At 35.3% G+C, this 16,150-nt stretch overlaps 1 protein-coding gene across 1 annotated transcript in view; it reads left to right on the top strand.

Moving 5' to 3' along the window:
• Positions 1-16,150, top strand: part of trol (terribly reduced optic lobes) — a 1,293,721-nt gene that overhangs the window by 664,684 nt on the left and 612,887 nt on the right. The window contains exons 28-32 of the mRNA XM_067129897.1: positions 2,378-2,488; positions 7,487-7,597; positions 7,841-7,963; positions 14,313-14,423; positions 14,548-14,664. Of these exons, the coding sequence (XP_066985998.1) occupies positions 2,378-2,488; positions 7,487-7,597; positions 7,841-7,963; positions 14,313-14,423; positions 14,548-14,664 (573 nt within the window). The remainder of the gene's footprint in view (positions 1-2,377; positions 2,489-7,486; positions 7,598-7,840; positions 7,964-14,312; positions 14,424-14,547; positions 14,665-16,150) is intronic.

Raw genomic sequence — 16,150 nt, 5'->3', positions numbered from 1 at the left:
AGTTATCCGTTCCTTGGCACTCCTGAGCCTTTCTTCCGCTAAGTGATGCAACAAACTGTCTTTTTCTAACAAGGTTGCTCTCTTGCAATAGCTGACATTGACTTCACTGCAACCAAGGATGTTGTCCATAATTCAGTTCACAAAGTTACACACTGTCAGCTAACAATGACAAAGAGTTAAGATATTTGCTCATGGGGGTGGTTATACAGGCTGCCAGACTAACGATAAATTGGGGAAAATTATATAGCGGAAATCGCAAGAAAAGTCCGAACGCTTATTAGATAATATATATATATATATATATATATATATATATATATATATATATATATATATATATATATATATATATATATATATATATATATATATACTGTATATATATTGTTACATGGGTAATTCAGCTGATGAGTTGAATTATTAATGCTGTGATTTATATAGCCTTTCTTTACCTAAGACCCACGTAATCCTATCAATTAAGGCTAAAAGTTACCAAAAAAAGACATAATAAGCGTAATTAGATTCTGTCGCCAGTTGAAATTAGGTTACTGAATATATTGATTTATTCTGAACACATGAATTAAATAAACCACATTACTCACCCATTTAGTTCAGTATTCAACATACATTAGTGGATGACGCAACAGCCAATGAACTCTTGTGATGCGCAGATAAGCAATTTCACACACAGAACTTGAGTATATTGTTGCTAATCCTTCTCCAAACAAGATTATGATCTGGTTCCAAGGCGTGCCCAACTCTGGAAGAGACATATCCAGATAACACTTCGAATTCCAGGACCTCTCACTTGTCATTAATTGACTGCAAGGCATGTATCTTACATCAAGGATATTACATTAACACCATGGAGGATACTTTATGCAACCTCACTAGGCAGCATTAATTAATTGATGAGCTGGGTCAAAGTGCTTGGGTGCTTGCTTGGAAGACTCCTCTCACTTAATGGCCGCGGGTAGCCTGAAAAATGACAAAAACTTGCCAGTATGGTCATAGTAAAGTGAGCTTAAGGCATACCTTAACTAAAGGTGGCCCTGGTAAAACCTACCCTGTTGAATAGGTCCCTAAACTCAACTTCAAATCCATCGATGACAGTTGGTGTTTTGAAAAACAGCCAACGTTCTGGCTTGCCTCCCTCAACTGCTTTACACAGAGAAAGCTTTGGTGCTTTCTCTTCTTTGTTTTTGTTTATATTTCTACTGAATCAATGAAGAGAGGTCGAACAGTATAAATATTTGTAAGAATATTATATTATATATATATATATATATATATATATATATATATATATATATATATATATATATATATATATATATATATATATATATATATATATATATATATATATATATATATATATATATATATATATATACAGTACATATATAAAACAGCAAGTTTTGCAGACAGCCTGTGCAAAATGCCAGTCTTCCTTGATCTTCTTTCTAGGGATGTACCGGCATCTTAATACCTTATTGATAAGTCACACAGTGACAGCTGGGTGGCTGGTACACTAACTTATACCTCTCCCAGTCATACATTATATTAGCCTGTACAGTATTATATTTCAGCATTCTCATTTTTGCCAATTTTGCACTTGATATTCTGCTAATAATCACTTTTGACTTATCTTTGGTTGGTATTTAGCTTGTAGCATTACCTCCTCTTACAATATGTGTAGCATGAATTTGGTAATCACCTTTTCCTCCCTGCTTTAAACATTTTACAACCTTATGTTGCAAAGAGGGTTAAGCTCACTGCACCATAGGTGGCCACTATGAAAGACCAGAAAAATTAACTTTAACCCTTTCTTATCCCTTATCCAGTTATTCAGATAGTAAGAATTTAGCTGAGTGCCTTCTTCTTGGCAATGTCAGCCCAGACTAAGAAAACTTATCAGTTCTCTTCATTTCCCAGCTAAAATGGGATGTGATTTGTAACTCATGAACAAAATATTATAAATATAGTATTTGTGCTTCATGGGCAAAGATGGCTGTAGATCCAGTTTAGAATAGCTGTGAGTTTATTTCCACTGGTTGGTCTTTGTCTACTGAAAATAGTTTTATTAATCTCAGTTAATTATAGATAGTACATTATGTTTTTGAAATGAAAGAAAACTCTGCAAAAACAGGAAATTGCAGTCATCTTTGAAATAAATTACTTTTAAAAATTTTCCACGTAAATTTATTTTCATTAAACTTAACATATTGTTAATATAATCTCAACTGTGTACAGTATTATACTTTTTAAAAATAAAATGATTAAAGAGTTTGTAATTTGCATGGCTGCTTCAGAAACAAAGCATAAAATTAATACATTTGACTTAAGCATGTACTGTATTAATCATTTATTATAGCATGTAGACCAGGTGAATGGAGTTGTAGGGATGGGTCTTGTATACCTGTACAAGGAAGGTGTGATAGACAGTATGACTGTAGAGACTACTCTGATGAGGAGAACTGTCCAGGTAAGGCTCAACATTGTGTCTTCATATGCTCAACTAAGCACATTGTTTTACTTCAAAGTATTATTAAGTAGCTGAAGTAAGAGTTTGATTTTCAGTTACAGAACCTATTCTTATTCCTTGATTTACCCTTGTTCTCTTTCACTAATGCTTATGAAGTAGAAGAGCTTTATAATTTATGAATTTTCTTCAAAATACAGTATTGTATGAAAATAGATATTGTATACCACAAAAATGCCATGGTGACCTAATACCAGTGTGTGGATCATTGTGATTAGTGGAACTAAGACATGGAAATAAATCAGACTTTTGCCAATTGAAAATAAGATTTAGTTTTGGATTGTGAGTTAATTAAAATATTTAGTAATATATGATACAGTAAATGATAAACATTTTACATGTCAGTAATTCGACAGCAGAATGCACATACAATTATGTTCCCTCACCTGTAAATATGCCCCATCCACTTCCATATGGACAGTAATATATTGTTCAGTGTGATCCATTTACACATCTCTTATCTGCACATTGGTTATTCTATTTTGCCATATAAAGAGTAAGCAAAATGCACCGAGGGTAATGTTCATTGTTAGGATTGCTGTATTGTAAATATATATCTGTTATGTAAAACATTATATGCAAATATGTTAGTTTTTAGTATATTAGCATTTTTGCATGCAATTTTCTTTTGTCTGCAAAAGTACTCTCTTCACTGTTACATAAATATAAAAACATTTTTGATTTATTAGCATTTTTGCATACAATTTTCTTTTGTCTGCATAAATAAAAAATGTACACAAATCAAGTAACATGGTTGTTACAAATATGATTACCAGTTCTTATTAGAATATGTTGAAAATTAAGTCTGAATCCACTACTAACATACTGACTTGATTAGATTAGAAAGGCTAGGCCATTAACCTAAGTGGGAATCAGCAGTACTGTATTGAGAATATAGGTAGCTTAACTTAAGATGCAGTGTGTGAAAGTTTACTTTAGAATGCCATATTAAATTGCTTTTATACATCCATCTGAAGACTTAACCCCCAAATTATACCAATTTCCTTATCATATCATAGCCATAATTTTGTCATGGAGTTTGTTATCAGTATTTCATAAAGGAACACCAGAGTTTAAGAGATTTGAGATTAATTTACTACCAAGTTATTTATCCTTATAAAAATTTACAATTTCCTGTTCGATACTGTATACCTTGAAGATGTGAATTGGTAATTCTTATTCAAAAGATCAGGGGATTGTTTTGGTAATTAAAAATTTATGCAAATTACTACTATATATGCATGCTTTTCATCCATTCCCCATGATCTCTTGTAACTTAGCTGTCCAAATCCATTCCCCTTGATCTCTTGTAACTTAGCTGTCCAAATCCATTCCCCTTGATCTCTTGTAACTTAGCTGTCCAAATCCATTCCCCTTGATCTCTTGTAACTTAGCTGTCCAAATCCATTCCCCTTGATCTCTTGTAACTTAGCTGTCCAAATCCATTCCCCTTGATCTCTTGTAACTTAGCTGTCCAAATCCATTCCCCTTGATCTCTTGTAACTTAGCTGCCCAACCTCATTGACTATATAGGAAAAAATACTTCAGCTGTGCTTAGTGAGACTGAAGTTGTGGATTAGTGGTTTCATTAACTAACTGATAATAGCAGCTAATATATGCAAGTAGTAACCCTCTGTTTAGCATGCGGTTCTGGTGAATGGAGTTGCTGGATTGGGTTTTGTATTCCTTTACAAGGAAGGAGTAATAATGAGTATGATTGTAGAGACTTCTGATTAAGAAAACTGCCCAGGTAAGGCTGGCTATTGTCTAGACACGCTATTCAAGGGATAGTAAGTTATTCATAATGTGTTATCATTGCAGTATGGACCTCTGCAAGTAGGTATTCTTGCTCCATGGTATTTATTTCAAGTTTCTCTTAAATTCTACTTCACGCAACATTAGCAAAACTTCTACATTTATATTTAGAAGGGTTAAAGCATTTATATTTAGTTATGAAATATCTATAGAGACGATATTTATAAAAGGTAATGTAGGTTACAGAAAAGATCCTTTTGAGTGATGTCACGTATGATTTGTTCATAAAATTCCATTGATCGTATGGAGCTCGGTTGTGTTTACAGTATCCCAGACATGCCAATCCTGAAATCCTAAAACAGGCAAAAGACCTAAGAGTGCCTGTGCATGGTTATTTGTTAACCTTTGTCATATAGAAACTAGTCAGCTCTCTGTATTGCTTATCTCATAACTGTTAAACATATTTGAATGTCTACTATGTGAATGGTGTCATAGCAGGGGTTTCTCTCTGGTCAGTTTAACTGTTCAGCAGTTTGCAGACTTCATCTATTTTCACTTAGAAAAGCACCTCTCAGTTTGTATAGGATAAGGCTGTCACTCAGCCTTATCTCAAAGTTTTTAAACTGAAGGGGTGGATCTCTCCACCTTGGTGAAGTTATCCATACTAATGAGAACCTTCAGTGCAAGAAGGTTTTTAGTATCCTTTCTTTCTGGCTTCATGAGACTGTCAAGTTAGCCTACAGTTCCTCTCCTTAGGAATGTAGACTCCTTTCTTGCTCAGTAGCACATGAAGTTAGGGGCATGGGCCGTACCTCACCTTTTGAAAGATATCTTAGTGTTTAAGGTAATGAGGGCAGGGGTTTTGATGACACTGGTGAATGTCTTTTGTCCTTCTTCCTCAGTTCTACAAACTTTTCCCACTGAGGAGAGGACCAATCAGTACATCATCACAAGAGGAAGAACTGATGTGCTTTCCCCTACAAAAAGAACAATGCATTTGTTGCTCAACTGAGGTTGGAGACATGAAAGGACCACACAGTCATCCATGTCTCTCACACAGGCGTTGCTCATGTTTCTTCTCCATTTCAGAAAAAGCAAGGCAACAAAGACAAAAAAAAAATTCTTAATGTTGTATAAGAAAATTAACAGACCACTCATCCAAATCCAGCAGCCACATGAAGAGAAGAGTGATATATTTACTCTCAACGACAGCCGAAGGAAAAGTGACTGGATAGCTTGGGTAGAGTGGGGTTATTCCCCCACTAATCCTCCATATCTACCAAAATGGCTGGGAAAAATACAAATTGCTTTAAAAAGTCATTGCTTTTATTAGAATTTGATATTTTAATAATGTGTTCTGGTTAAACAGCTTGTTAACAAAAAGACTGGGAGAGGATCCTAAATTAGTTAGATTTCTTCAGGTTAAACACCAACCAGGGTACCCTAAGATATCATTCTGGTGGGTATTAAGCGAGGCCTGAGGTCTAGAGGGTTTTCAGAAGTCACTGCTACAGCCATTGCTCATTTCTGCTGACTGTTGACCTTCAGCCTCTTCCAGGTAAGTGGCGTGTATTCCTTCATTGATACAGTTGATGAATATCAACCACTTGATGCCCCTATTTCAGTGCTTGCAAACCATATTTTACTTGCATCTTCAGAAGAAATAATTGGTCTACATTCAGTGCCATAGAGCATCCTTTTCTCAGATATTGAAACTATCTGTCATATGTCCATTTGCCTTAACATAACTGTGAGAAAGGCATTTTTTTGTATCCCACTCTAGCCACTGGAAGAGGACCTCTCAAGTCTTTTATGTCTCACCTTTATGTACTGCTTCAAGAAGCTTTCCTTTTTTTTTTTTTTTTTTTACCACGATGACTGTCTCGCTACTGCCTTTTGCTCATTAGTTCATCACAAAGATCCAGATAATCAGTACTAAAGTATACCACTGCTCCATTGGCCATTCCATCTGTGATATCCAACTGTGAACTGATATTCCCCTCTGCCTTGTGAGAGACATCAAGAAGACTGGGCATTTAAGAAACAAGGGTTTGAAAGTCAGCAGAGGAATCAGTGTCCAGGACCTCATTAGCCTCCTGACTGAAACAAGTGTTCTGTCATGTAGACCTAGGTGTTTAAAAGTATGGGGGTAGGGACTGATCAACTCCCATAGCCTTTGAATACCTTGGAGATGTCAGTCAGTCTTTGCCTCTTTTTTGCCTTTAAGATATTCTGCACAAGGGAGCAGATATGTACTCATTGGAACCATTAGTGATGAAGGCAACTTATTATGCCCATGGTAGAAAAATAATGAACTTCTCTTCTTGCTCTGTCCCCTGGTTCATGCATCAACCATTTGTTAGGATACATAGTCTGTTGGGAATTTCTCCTGCTGCATTTTGCTTAAATGGTTTGTTGATTTATTCACTGGTCCTATAAAGTCTGCTCCTAAGTGATTCACTGTATCCATCTGACCTTTGCAAAGGTTGCCAATGGCTGAACTGCTGGCCGGCCTAACTTGCAATTCAGGCTCTGTATGTTTAATGGGTTCTGTGTGATTTCATTAAGTTTGTATAACATAAAAGATATCTTTTAAAAAACTCATTAATCATACACTAATTGCTGACCTTTCCTCTTGTTCTTAATGTGTTAGATCTAATCTCTGGAGTAGAATGAGCTGGGTAGTTTTTATAAATTGATGGTTCACAAGTGCTTAAGAGTAGGCAGACCATCGTAGTTTTTCAGTTTCTTTCATCTTCAATACTTCAGAATTGCCATGTCTGTGTGCATTAAAGGGGTAATTTGGGTTCCTTATGACTGATGGGTTTATATGAAGAATGTGATTTACATGATATATATAGAAGGTATGTTAATAGTGATGTTAACATGGTGTATTTTTTGGTGACATTGCCAATTAGCACTAGCACCAACTACTTTTTGTATTTTTCTGGTCAGTTTATCAGTACTGTGTTTAATAGTGCACTATGTTCATTGTCTCAAACAATCTGGCAACATACATCCATTATTACAAGAATCTTCTGTGAGTAGTGACAATACTGTGCTGTCTGTTGTATTTGTAAAGTCATCGTGTATGACTACCGACTGTAATTGTCTGGGACTGCTGTTGTCATAAAGTTTAACAATTTCTCCAGTTGGCTTAATGCATGCACTAATCTTATGTTGTAGTTTGTGGCCCTGGTGAATGGAGTTGTAAGGATGGGTCTTGTATACCATTACAAGGCAGGTGTGATAATCAGTATAACTGTAGAGACTACTCTGATGAGCAGGACTGTCCAGGTGAGATTAGATGTTGTTCTAACATGTTTATCTGGGCACATTATAACATCCTTAATATCTGCTGATGTTGTAAACTTTTAGATTTAAATTTATCCACTGGCTTTGTACATACATTGTAAAAGAATGTAACAAGATTCTATTAAGAAAACCACTGTCTTGCATTCTGGAAACTATGAAATGAATTACAATTTGCAAGGTTGCCTTTTTAAATAACTTAGGTGAGTAAACATTATTTGCATGCAGAAGGGTGTAGACCTGGTGAATGGAGATGTGTAGATGGAACTTGTATACCACAAGAATATCGTTGTGACCAAATTCCACAGTGCTTAGATCGTTCTGATGAAGAAAACTGTGGGAGACCTAGACGTAAGTGGGACTTTTTTGTTTGAAAGTACCAGTACATATTTTTGGACTTGTTAACCAAACTAAAAACTATTTAATAGTTTGCATGTTGTCAGGGATTAGTGCTCATACTTCATATTTGATGATTTATAAAGTATGATTCTATAAATAGCAGTTCTCATCATTTTTAACAATCTTTCTTTTCATCGTTTTACCTTTAAGCCAGAAGTGAATATTGATGTAAGTTTTCTGTCTTATTAATGAAGTTGTTGTTACTTGGATTTATAAGTTGTAAATTCAAATTCATTTAAACCAATGATTAAACCTTCTTATCACATAACTGCATTAGATATGCCTGAGGGCAGGTTTATTTTATTTGATAAAGATCAAAGATTAGTGTTAGTGTATTTAAGTCTCTTCAAAGATTAGTGTTTGTGTATTTAAGTCTCTCTCCTTCTAATTAAGGAATGTGAAATATATAAATTATATGTCAGTTTTTATATAATGACCATAAGGCACATATCAGTAGAGCTGGTTCTATTCTGAAGCTAATAAAGTAAAATTTGTCTTAGACTGTAAACTTGCAGCTGATGACCTAAGCATCATTCATTCTGCTTCCATTCTCCCAAGTAGTAAGGTGATAACTGTTAGATAGACTGGTAGAGTGGGCCACTAAAGATTACCAATAAAATGAGGTATCATTTGTTCAGACTGGAAAAACTGCAGTTGTGATTTAAAAGTGAGAATTTTTATATATTAACCCAGACCACTACATAAATTATTCAGCAAGCATACCTCCAAGCTAAGTAATTCTTAGCTCAGACAAACATGTTGAAAGGTACTGTACATTATTAGTTATTTGCATTTTCTTCATGTTTTTCTCAGCAGTACTATATTGTTGAAATATTTACAAGCTGAATTAGTTCATCTTTTAAGCCTGAAGCACTCCTAATATTGAAATATATTTTTTGAGAACAAGATTATTTTTTCTGTCCAAACTGAATAATTTCAGCAGAGGCTGTTTCTGTGTCCATGTAGATCACAGACACTCATATCCCAAAAGAAGAAAAGAATTAGTATTCCTGCTGCTCCTGGTAATTTGGTGCCATATTCATAGGTTTCCATCAGAGATCTCTTACAAATTGTCTCACTTTTTGTGCAGCATGAGGAGTTGCATCAGCGTAATAGAATTTTGATGTAGATAATTCAGTTGAATGTAATGGTTTGTATAGAAAAATGAATTTTGATTTTATAAAATATATTTGTTTCAATATGAACACATTATTTTCAATGTGGCTTAACCATGAGGGACCTGAGCTGAAACCCTGTAGGATTGAAATGACCTGAGGGAACCAGTGAAGCTCCTGGGAAGGAGAAATACCAAAAACCCTAGCTCCAAAAAAATTCAAAGGATCAAAATTGGACTGGAACCTAGAAGGAGTTAAGGGAGGTGTTGCAAAGATGGAATTACTGGGGTATAGATTTTTGAAAGGTCTGTGGGTGTGATAAGAGGGAAGGCCACTGAAAATGCCCTCTACTTCTTGTTATAAGTTTTGGGCAGCTAGACAGAATAGAGTTGCCTAGTTCTTCCTAGACTTCCCAAGTCATGGCAGAATCTACTTTGTCCATGAAGACCTTGACAAGATTTGTGGGAAATGATTGAGGGGCCCATCACATTGGCCACACTCAGATCCTCAGTGTCAGAAGATGGCAGAAGTCTCAAAAGTCCCTTCAGTGCTGTGTCCATCCTCCAGACAGTATTGGCAAACAGGCAGGATATCATTTGAAAAAGATTATTGAAGCTCTACCCAGGTATGCCACTAGATGCTTGGCCTTAGAAATGTTGGAGAGTGTACAATCCTCAAAGAACAGAAGGCTGTCTACATCTTGTATCCCCACCAAAGATTTTCCATACCCAGGAATCTCTCATTGGTGTCACTCTTGGTGGCGTGAAGACACGAAGAGCAAGGAGCAGCTGGGAAAAGAGTAGAGCAGTCATGACATCTTGTATAAATGGTAAAAGGAAAAAAGGTGAAAGCATCGGCAAAACCTTGCACTTATTGAAACCTGTGGAGGATTCTTTACCTCCAAGATAGGGTCATAATGTCACTGTAGTAATTCTGCTTAGATGATGGATGTAGAAAGTGTAAAATTGAGGCGAAGAGAGACTCAGATTTAGGCTTGGACCTGGGTTCAGGTGCAGTTTTTTTTTCCACCCTTTCATATTGGTCATGGCTGAAAATCTTACTGATCCATTGCAATATTTCATCAAAAGAAACAATTTTGTAGATCAAGGCTAGTTTTGGCTTGGTCATTATCCTTCCCTTCAATACATTGCTAAGCCTGGCACTCTTGGCAGACATGTAGGAAGTCATGCTCTTTAGAGCTGAATGAATTATGGCAAAACAACGTGCTCCCATTTTTATTTTTGTTTCTCCTTTTGTATAGTCATATCTGAACCTTTAGTCATATCACTCTAATTTCCCATTTGTATATCACCTTTACAACACCTGGATATTGTCCAGTTTATGAATTTTGACAATGACATATTCCCAAGACAGCCTATGTTCTCAGGATTTTAATTTCCAGACCATTTTTTTCAGTTCCAAAATCCAATCTCCTTAGCCAATTTGTTTTCTCTTATACAAGAGTAAGGGCTATTTTATTGTCTCGGGAATCTTCACATGTGCTAAAGCAGCAGCTTATATAAGACCCTTATTAATCCCCCAGGGAAGCCAAACTTCCCTGTAATATGCCCTATGGGTTTGGGAATCTGGTGCTGACTAGTATAACAGCCATGACTAGGCTTACCATAGAGAGCCACCTCCAGTGATGTCATCCCTCCCACAAGGATTACTTCATGCCCCTTAAAGAGCTGCAACATCTTCATAAAGAAAGAAGCTAGCTTTAAGATACTCGTGATTGTTGTATCTTCGACTTGCTAGCTGTTATGTCATAGATGAATTTTTTATGGAAGGGCATAGGAATAAATGCCACCTCTGTTATCAGAAGTTATTCCCCTTGCAAGCCCCGAAACCATCTCTTAACAAATGCCCCTAGAAAACTAATTCCAACTGTCTGTCTCATATTACATTTCCATTTAATTTTTTCTTTCTCTACTGTATTTGTAAAAATATAGTTAATGTTTAGCAGAGGAAACATTTGTGCTGTTCTCCCTTGCATTTAAAAATAAAGTGATTTGTCCATGTTATCCTATCAAAGATGAATCTTTGCAGGTTCATACTAACTAATCTCATAGAAAAGTTGTTTGCATCCAGCCTTCAAGAATCAGCAGTAAGAGTAAGTTCTGGTAAGAGTGTGAGTTTAAACCCAGTGGTATATGTTCCTTTGAAACTACGAAATCCATATTCTCCTTGAATACTGCAATGTGGCCGTTTATTTGGAAAAATGGAAGACGTAGTAAAGGTTCCTATCCTGGTCTGACTTCAGAGTTTCTGCGATATGTTTTCTATGGCAGTGTTATTTTCACCACATGAAATACAGGAGATCTTTTGGTGAGGCAGAGCAAACCCTCTTACTTCTAGGTTGTTTATAATAGCCTACTGTTTGCAAGTGAAAAAAGACAGAATCCAGCAAACGGGGTAGAATCATTCTTGGCAGAGGTTTCCATGGCAAGAGGCAGAGCAAGAAGGGCCATGGGTTTGGTGCAGTCCATCTCTCAACCATTCTGAAGTATGAACTTGCAAAGCATTGCTGGATTGTGGAAGGGTTTTGACTCTCATCCTCATTCTAGAATAGTCCCTTCCTTTCTGTTGATCTTCCATGGTTCAGTGACAGATGTTCCAGACTGCAGGGAGTGAATCAGTGCTAGTGCCCAGCTTGAGACAGCAGAAGGATTCCAAAGCTTGAGAAGAGGCAGCAAGGTCAGTTGCAGGAACTGGGCTGAGAGTTCTGGTGTGAAACTTTACTTGAGTGGTAACCATGATTGTCTTCAGTGTGGAATTTGGAAAGGCACAAGGGAGTCATGATCGTGGATGTGAGAAGGGTTAAAAGAAGACAGTGAAGTCACAGCAGTTAGGCTTTGAATAATCTCCTTGATCTAATCCTGAATTTTATAATGCTTTAGATGAATTCTTCAAATTGTGAGGGAAAGTCATCATCACTGGTGCACCCAGCAAGAAGAGCTAGCTTTGGAGCAGTGCTGAGGGTTGTTTGAAAAGGAGTGAACTTTTGCCAAAGAAGCATCAAAAATTCATGAAGCAGCATCGTTAGTGATCTTGGAAATTAGAGAAGTCGCTGATGCTGAAGAAACACGGCACCAAAAGAACACTGGAATATTTTTAATCCTATTTCTGCTGAAGTACAACTCCATTGTGTGAGCAGCCAGATACAGCAAACAGAGCATGTCAGTTGTGGGAATACATACCTGATCTCAACAATAACTACAATGGTAGTGAGGGTCTCTTAATTCAAAACTGGCCATAAAGGGGCTGCAAATATTACTGGGTAGCTCTGTAATCACATGGATTGAGGCACAGTTACAATGAAATTAAATTGATCAGTTCATAAATCCTGCAGTACAATGTCATTAGCAGTAGGTAATTTGCAAATAATTAGAAATCCTGAGACATAGTGCCTTCAGCAGAATACAGTAAGAGATTAAAGATACCAAATTCAAGAAGTTATACTATATAAGATAGCCCTGTAGTGAGTTATGGGATGGGCTTGAAGATACCAAAATCTGAAAAAGTAAATGTAAAATCCTTGTAGCCTCCAGTACAAGAAGTAAAATTTGAGTATCAAAATAGGAATATACTGTAGATAGTCATGTAGACTAATAGACTTGGTTTCTAATTGATCCAAAACATTTTAGGACAATGACACTCACAAGGCATATGTTAGTATTAGGGACACTAACAAATCATGCAGAGCAATGCCACTAGGTGTTAGACTAGTAAAAATTATTTAGAAAAATCTTGCAGCCAAGTTGCTAGCAAAACAAAAATTATACAAGAACAAGAGATGCTAATTGCATGCAAGCCTTAAAAATATGTTACCATAACTATATCTGTAAACAGCACTGTAAACAACAGATTCCTGGATAATAATGCACAATATAGTTAATAAATAGTTGAATTAAACTGTATATAATTTAGAAAAACAATTACTCAATAAAACACAAATACACACAAAAGGAAGGCTGGCCAAAGAGAGATTGAACTACCACACAAAGAACTGAAAAGGAAGGTAACCAGCTTAGCACTCACTCTTTATACTTACCATTACCCTAGACTATATATTACTACAAAAACATGTATCCTCATTACTAGAAAATAAAAAGCAATAAAAAAAATGCTGACCATTCACAACTGAATAGTACTATAATAGTGTTGATACAAAAAAATAAAATAAAAACTTCCTTGAAGTACTTGAAAATACTGGAAAATTTGTCACATTTAAAAATTCAGAAGGGGAAAGGAGAAAAGTGCTGAAACCTAATTCAGAGGAAGTATACGTATGTTTTATTTTGTGTATTTACTTCCTGACTACTGATAGCTGCCTGTTGGTGAGTGAGAATGCTCCCAAGATGAATAAATGAAAAACTGTATTTGTAACAAAATTCAAAGCACACTGAAAATGAATACTGCACAGTGTGCTTGAACAGATTGAAAATGAATAATTAAATCTCTAAATGAAAGTAAGGCAACCTTACTAAACATTTAGTCACCAACAATTTTAGGTTTCAGTGTCATCAGCTTAATGTTTAAACCTTTAAACCTTTATTGTGATCTTTTGGAGGAGAGTTAACTTAAGGGGTTATGAAAACCAAGGGGTTACAAAATTATCATTGCAATTAAATTGCATGTTAGAGGAGTTTTCTTGCAGTTGATAAACATTTAATGGGAATTTCATTAAGCATACATTTCATAAAATGATGTTATTGAGAAATCAATAAAAAAAATTAGTGAAATGTAAACCTAAAGATAAATTAGTGAAGAAGCATAGTAATTTAGGAATTTAATGGTTTTTAAAATGCAAATGACATGAAGATATTAGTGTTTTAGGAAAAAGTCCTTTTTTATTTTCAGCAAAAATACAATTGTTCTTTGCTGTAAAAAATTCGTCCTTATTGATGGCATTTAGTATCCTATGTAATGTAGAGTATTTATATAATTTGACTTTATCAAAACATAAATATCATTCATATTGTTCACTATGTTGTGAATTTTAAGGGAACTACGATCAGGAATGTATAACTTGCAAAAGAAATTGACATTTTGTTTATTCTTCCTCTTCATACTTTGATAATGATCATCAAATGTGAATTTTTTAAAATGTCTGAATGATTTCTGCACTAACAGATTTCTAGTACTAATATAATAACTTTAATGCATGCAATAACCCCTTATAGCTTGTGGACGTTTTGAATGGACATGTAGGGATGGATCTTGTATACCTTTACAAGCAAGATGTGATAATTTCTATCACTGTAGAGACTACTCTGATGAAGATAACTGTCCAGGTAAGTTGAGAGTTGATGATTAGTATATCTTGGATGATTTTGTATTTATTAAATATGTTGAAGGTTGCAACAGTGATTTTCTTTGAAAAGCAAGGTATGACATGAAACCTTTACATGCATGCAGATAGATGTAGGCCTAGGGAGTGGAGATGCTTAGATGGTACTTGTATACCAGAAGCATATCATTGTGATGGAGTTCCCCAGTGTCTGGATCGTTCTGATGAAGAGAATTGTGTTAGATGTAAGTAGTGCTGGAGGTTTTCCGAATGTTTTTAATTTTGCTAATAATGAGCTTGTATAAAGCTTTGTGGTATTAACATTAGGCTGCATTTATTGAAGTTGTTAATTTTGTTAAAAATTAATTAGCTGCATCTCCTTTGAGAATATTGCTAAAATTAAATGTTTGCAAATAAGACTTACTGACTGCCCCTCTTTCATTCATTTCATACAACTGTCAACATTTTGTATACTGGTACTTCAATACAAAGAGATAGATGTAGTTAGCCCTCTTATTTATAACAACTTTTCATGACCTAAACATTATTTATATATATAATATATATTATATATATATAGGCAGCCCCCAGTTATCAGCGATCCGGTTTTACGGCGCTTGTCTAGCGAGGACGATAACTGGATTTTTGCGCACCAATATGCACCGATCTCCACTTATCGGCACTGATCTCCTCTTATCCGCACCGATCCTCGGTTATCGGCACCAATAAGCAATGTTATTGCTGATTTTCGGTTATCCTCAGTGCTGCGGGAATGGAACCCGTGACGATAACCAGGGACTGCCTTTATATATATATATATATATATATATATATATATATATATATATATATATATATATATATATATATATATATATATATATATATATATATATATATATATATATATATATATATATATATATATATACACACATACAGTACAGTGTCTCCTCAACTTACGGCGATTCAATCTCAACAGCACTTTTTCACTGCTGTTAACAGCATTTTACAGCACTGTAACTTGATGCAACATCAAGTTACAGCACTCTATGTGCCGTTGACAGCAAGAATAGGCACCATTAAAGAGCCGATAATGGAGAAAAATCGACTTACGGCAGAAATCAACTTATGGCGGAAATCATCATACAGTGTGGTGCTGGAACGGATCCCCCGCTGTAAGTTGAGGACACACTGTATACAGTAAACCCCTCGTATTTGTGGTCTCACTCACAGATTTCTCTATGGAACATATATACGCATTATTTGCTGAAATTTTGCCCATTCACGGTATTTTTCACTGAGAAATATTCACTAATTACTGTATTTTCATCTCATTTTCATGACTAAATACTCAGGTAGTGCTCAAGTTATGATAATTCGCCTTACGATAATTCGATTTTGTAATGGGGTAAGCAATTAATACCAATAGACAATATTTACAAAATATCTTTAAATTTCACGCGGGCGCAGGCAGCACTGTACATTACAATCAGGCAGTGAGAGAGGCCAAATTACAATAGACCAACTTCTTTTCCTCCATCTCTTTATCCCATCTTCTAGTTAAAAAAGTAAGAGAATGATAAAAGTATTGTTAGTAACATTATACTCTTGCTTAAATGTGTACAGCCATAAACATGGTGATTTTGTATTTATGCCCTCACACTTTTAAATTTTTTTGGATTTAACTGGAAACAACAGAAAATAAATTGTTAATTAAAGTGTCAGGGA

This window comes from Macrobrachium rosenbergii, chromosome 3 (genome assembly GCF_040412425.1).
Source record: "Macrobrachium rosenbergii isolate ZJJX-2024 chromosome 3, ASM4041242v1, whole genome shotgun sequence".
Lineage (NCBI taxonomy): Eukaryota > Metazoa > Arthropoda > Malacostraca > Decapoda > Palaemonidae > Macrobrachium > Macrobrachium rosenbergii.
This window is presented reverse-complemented; position numbering and strand designations above follow the sequence as displayed.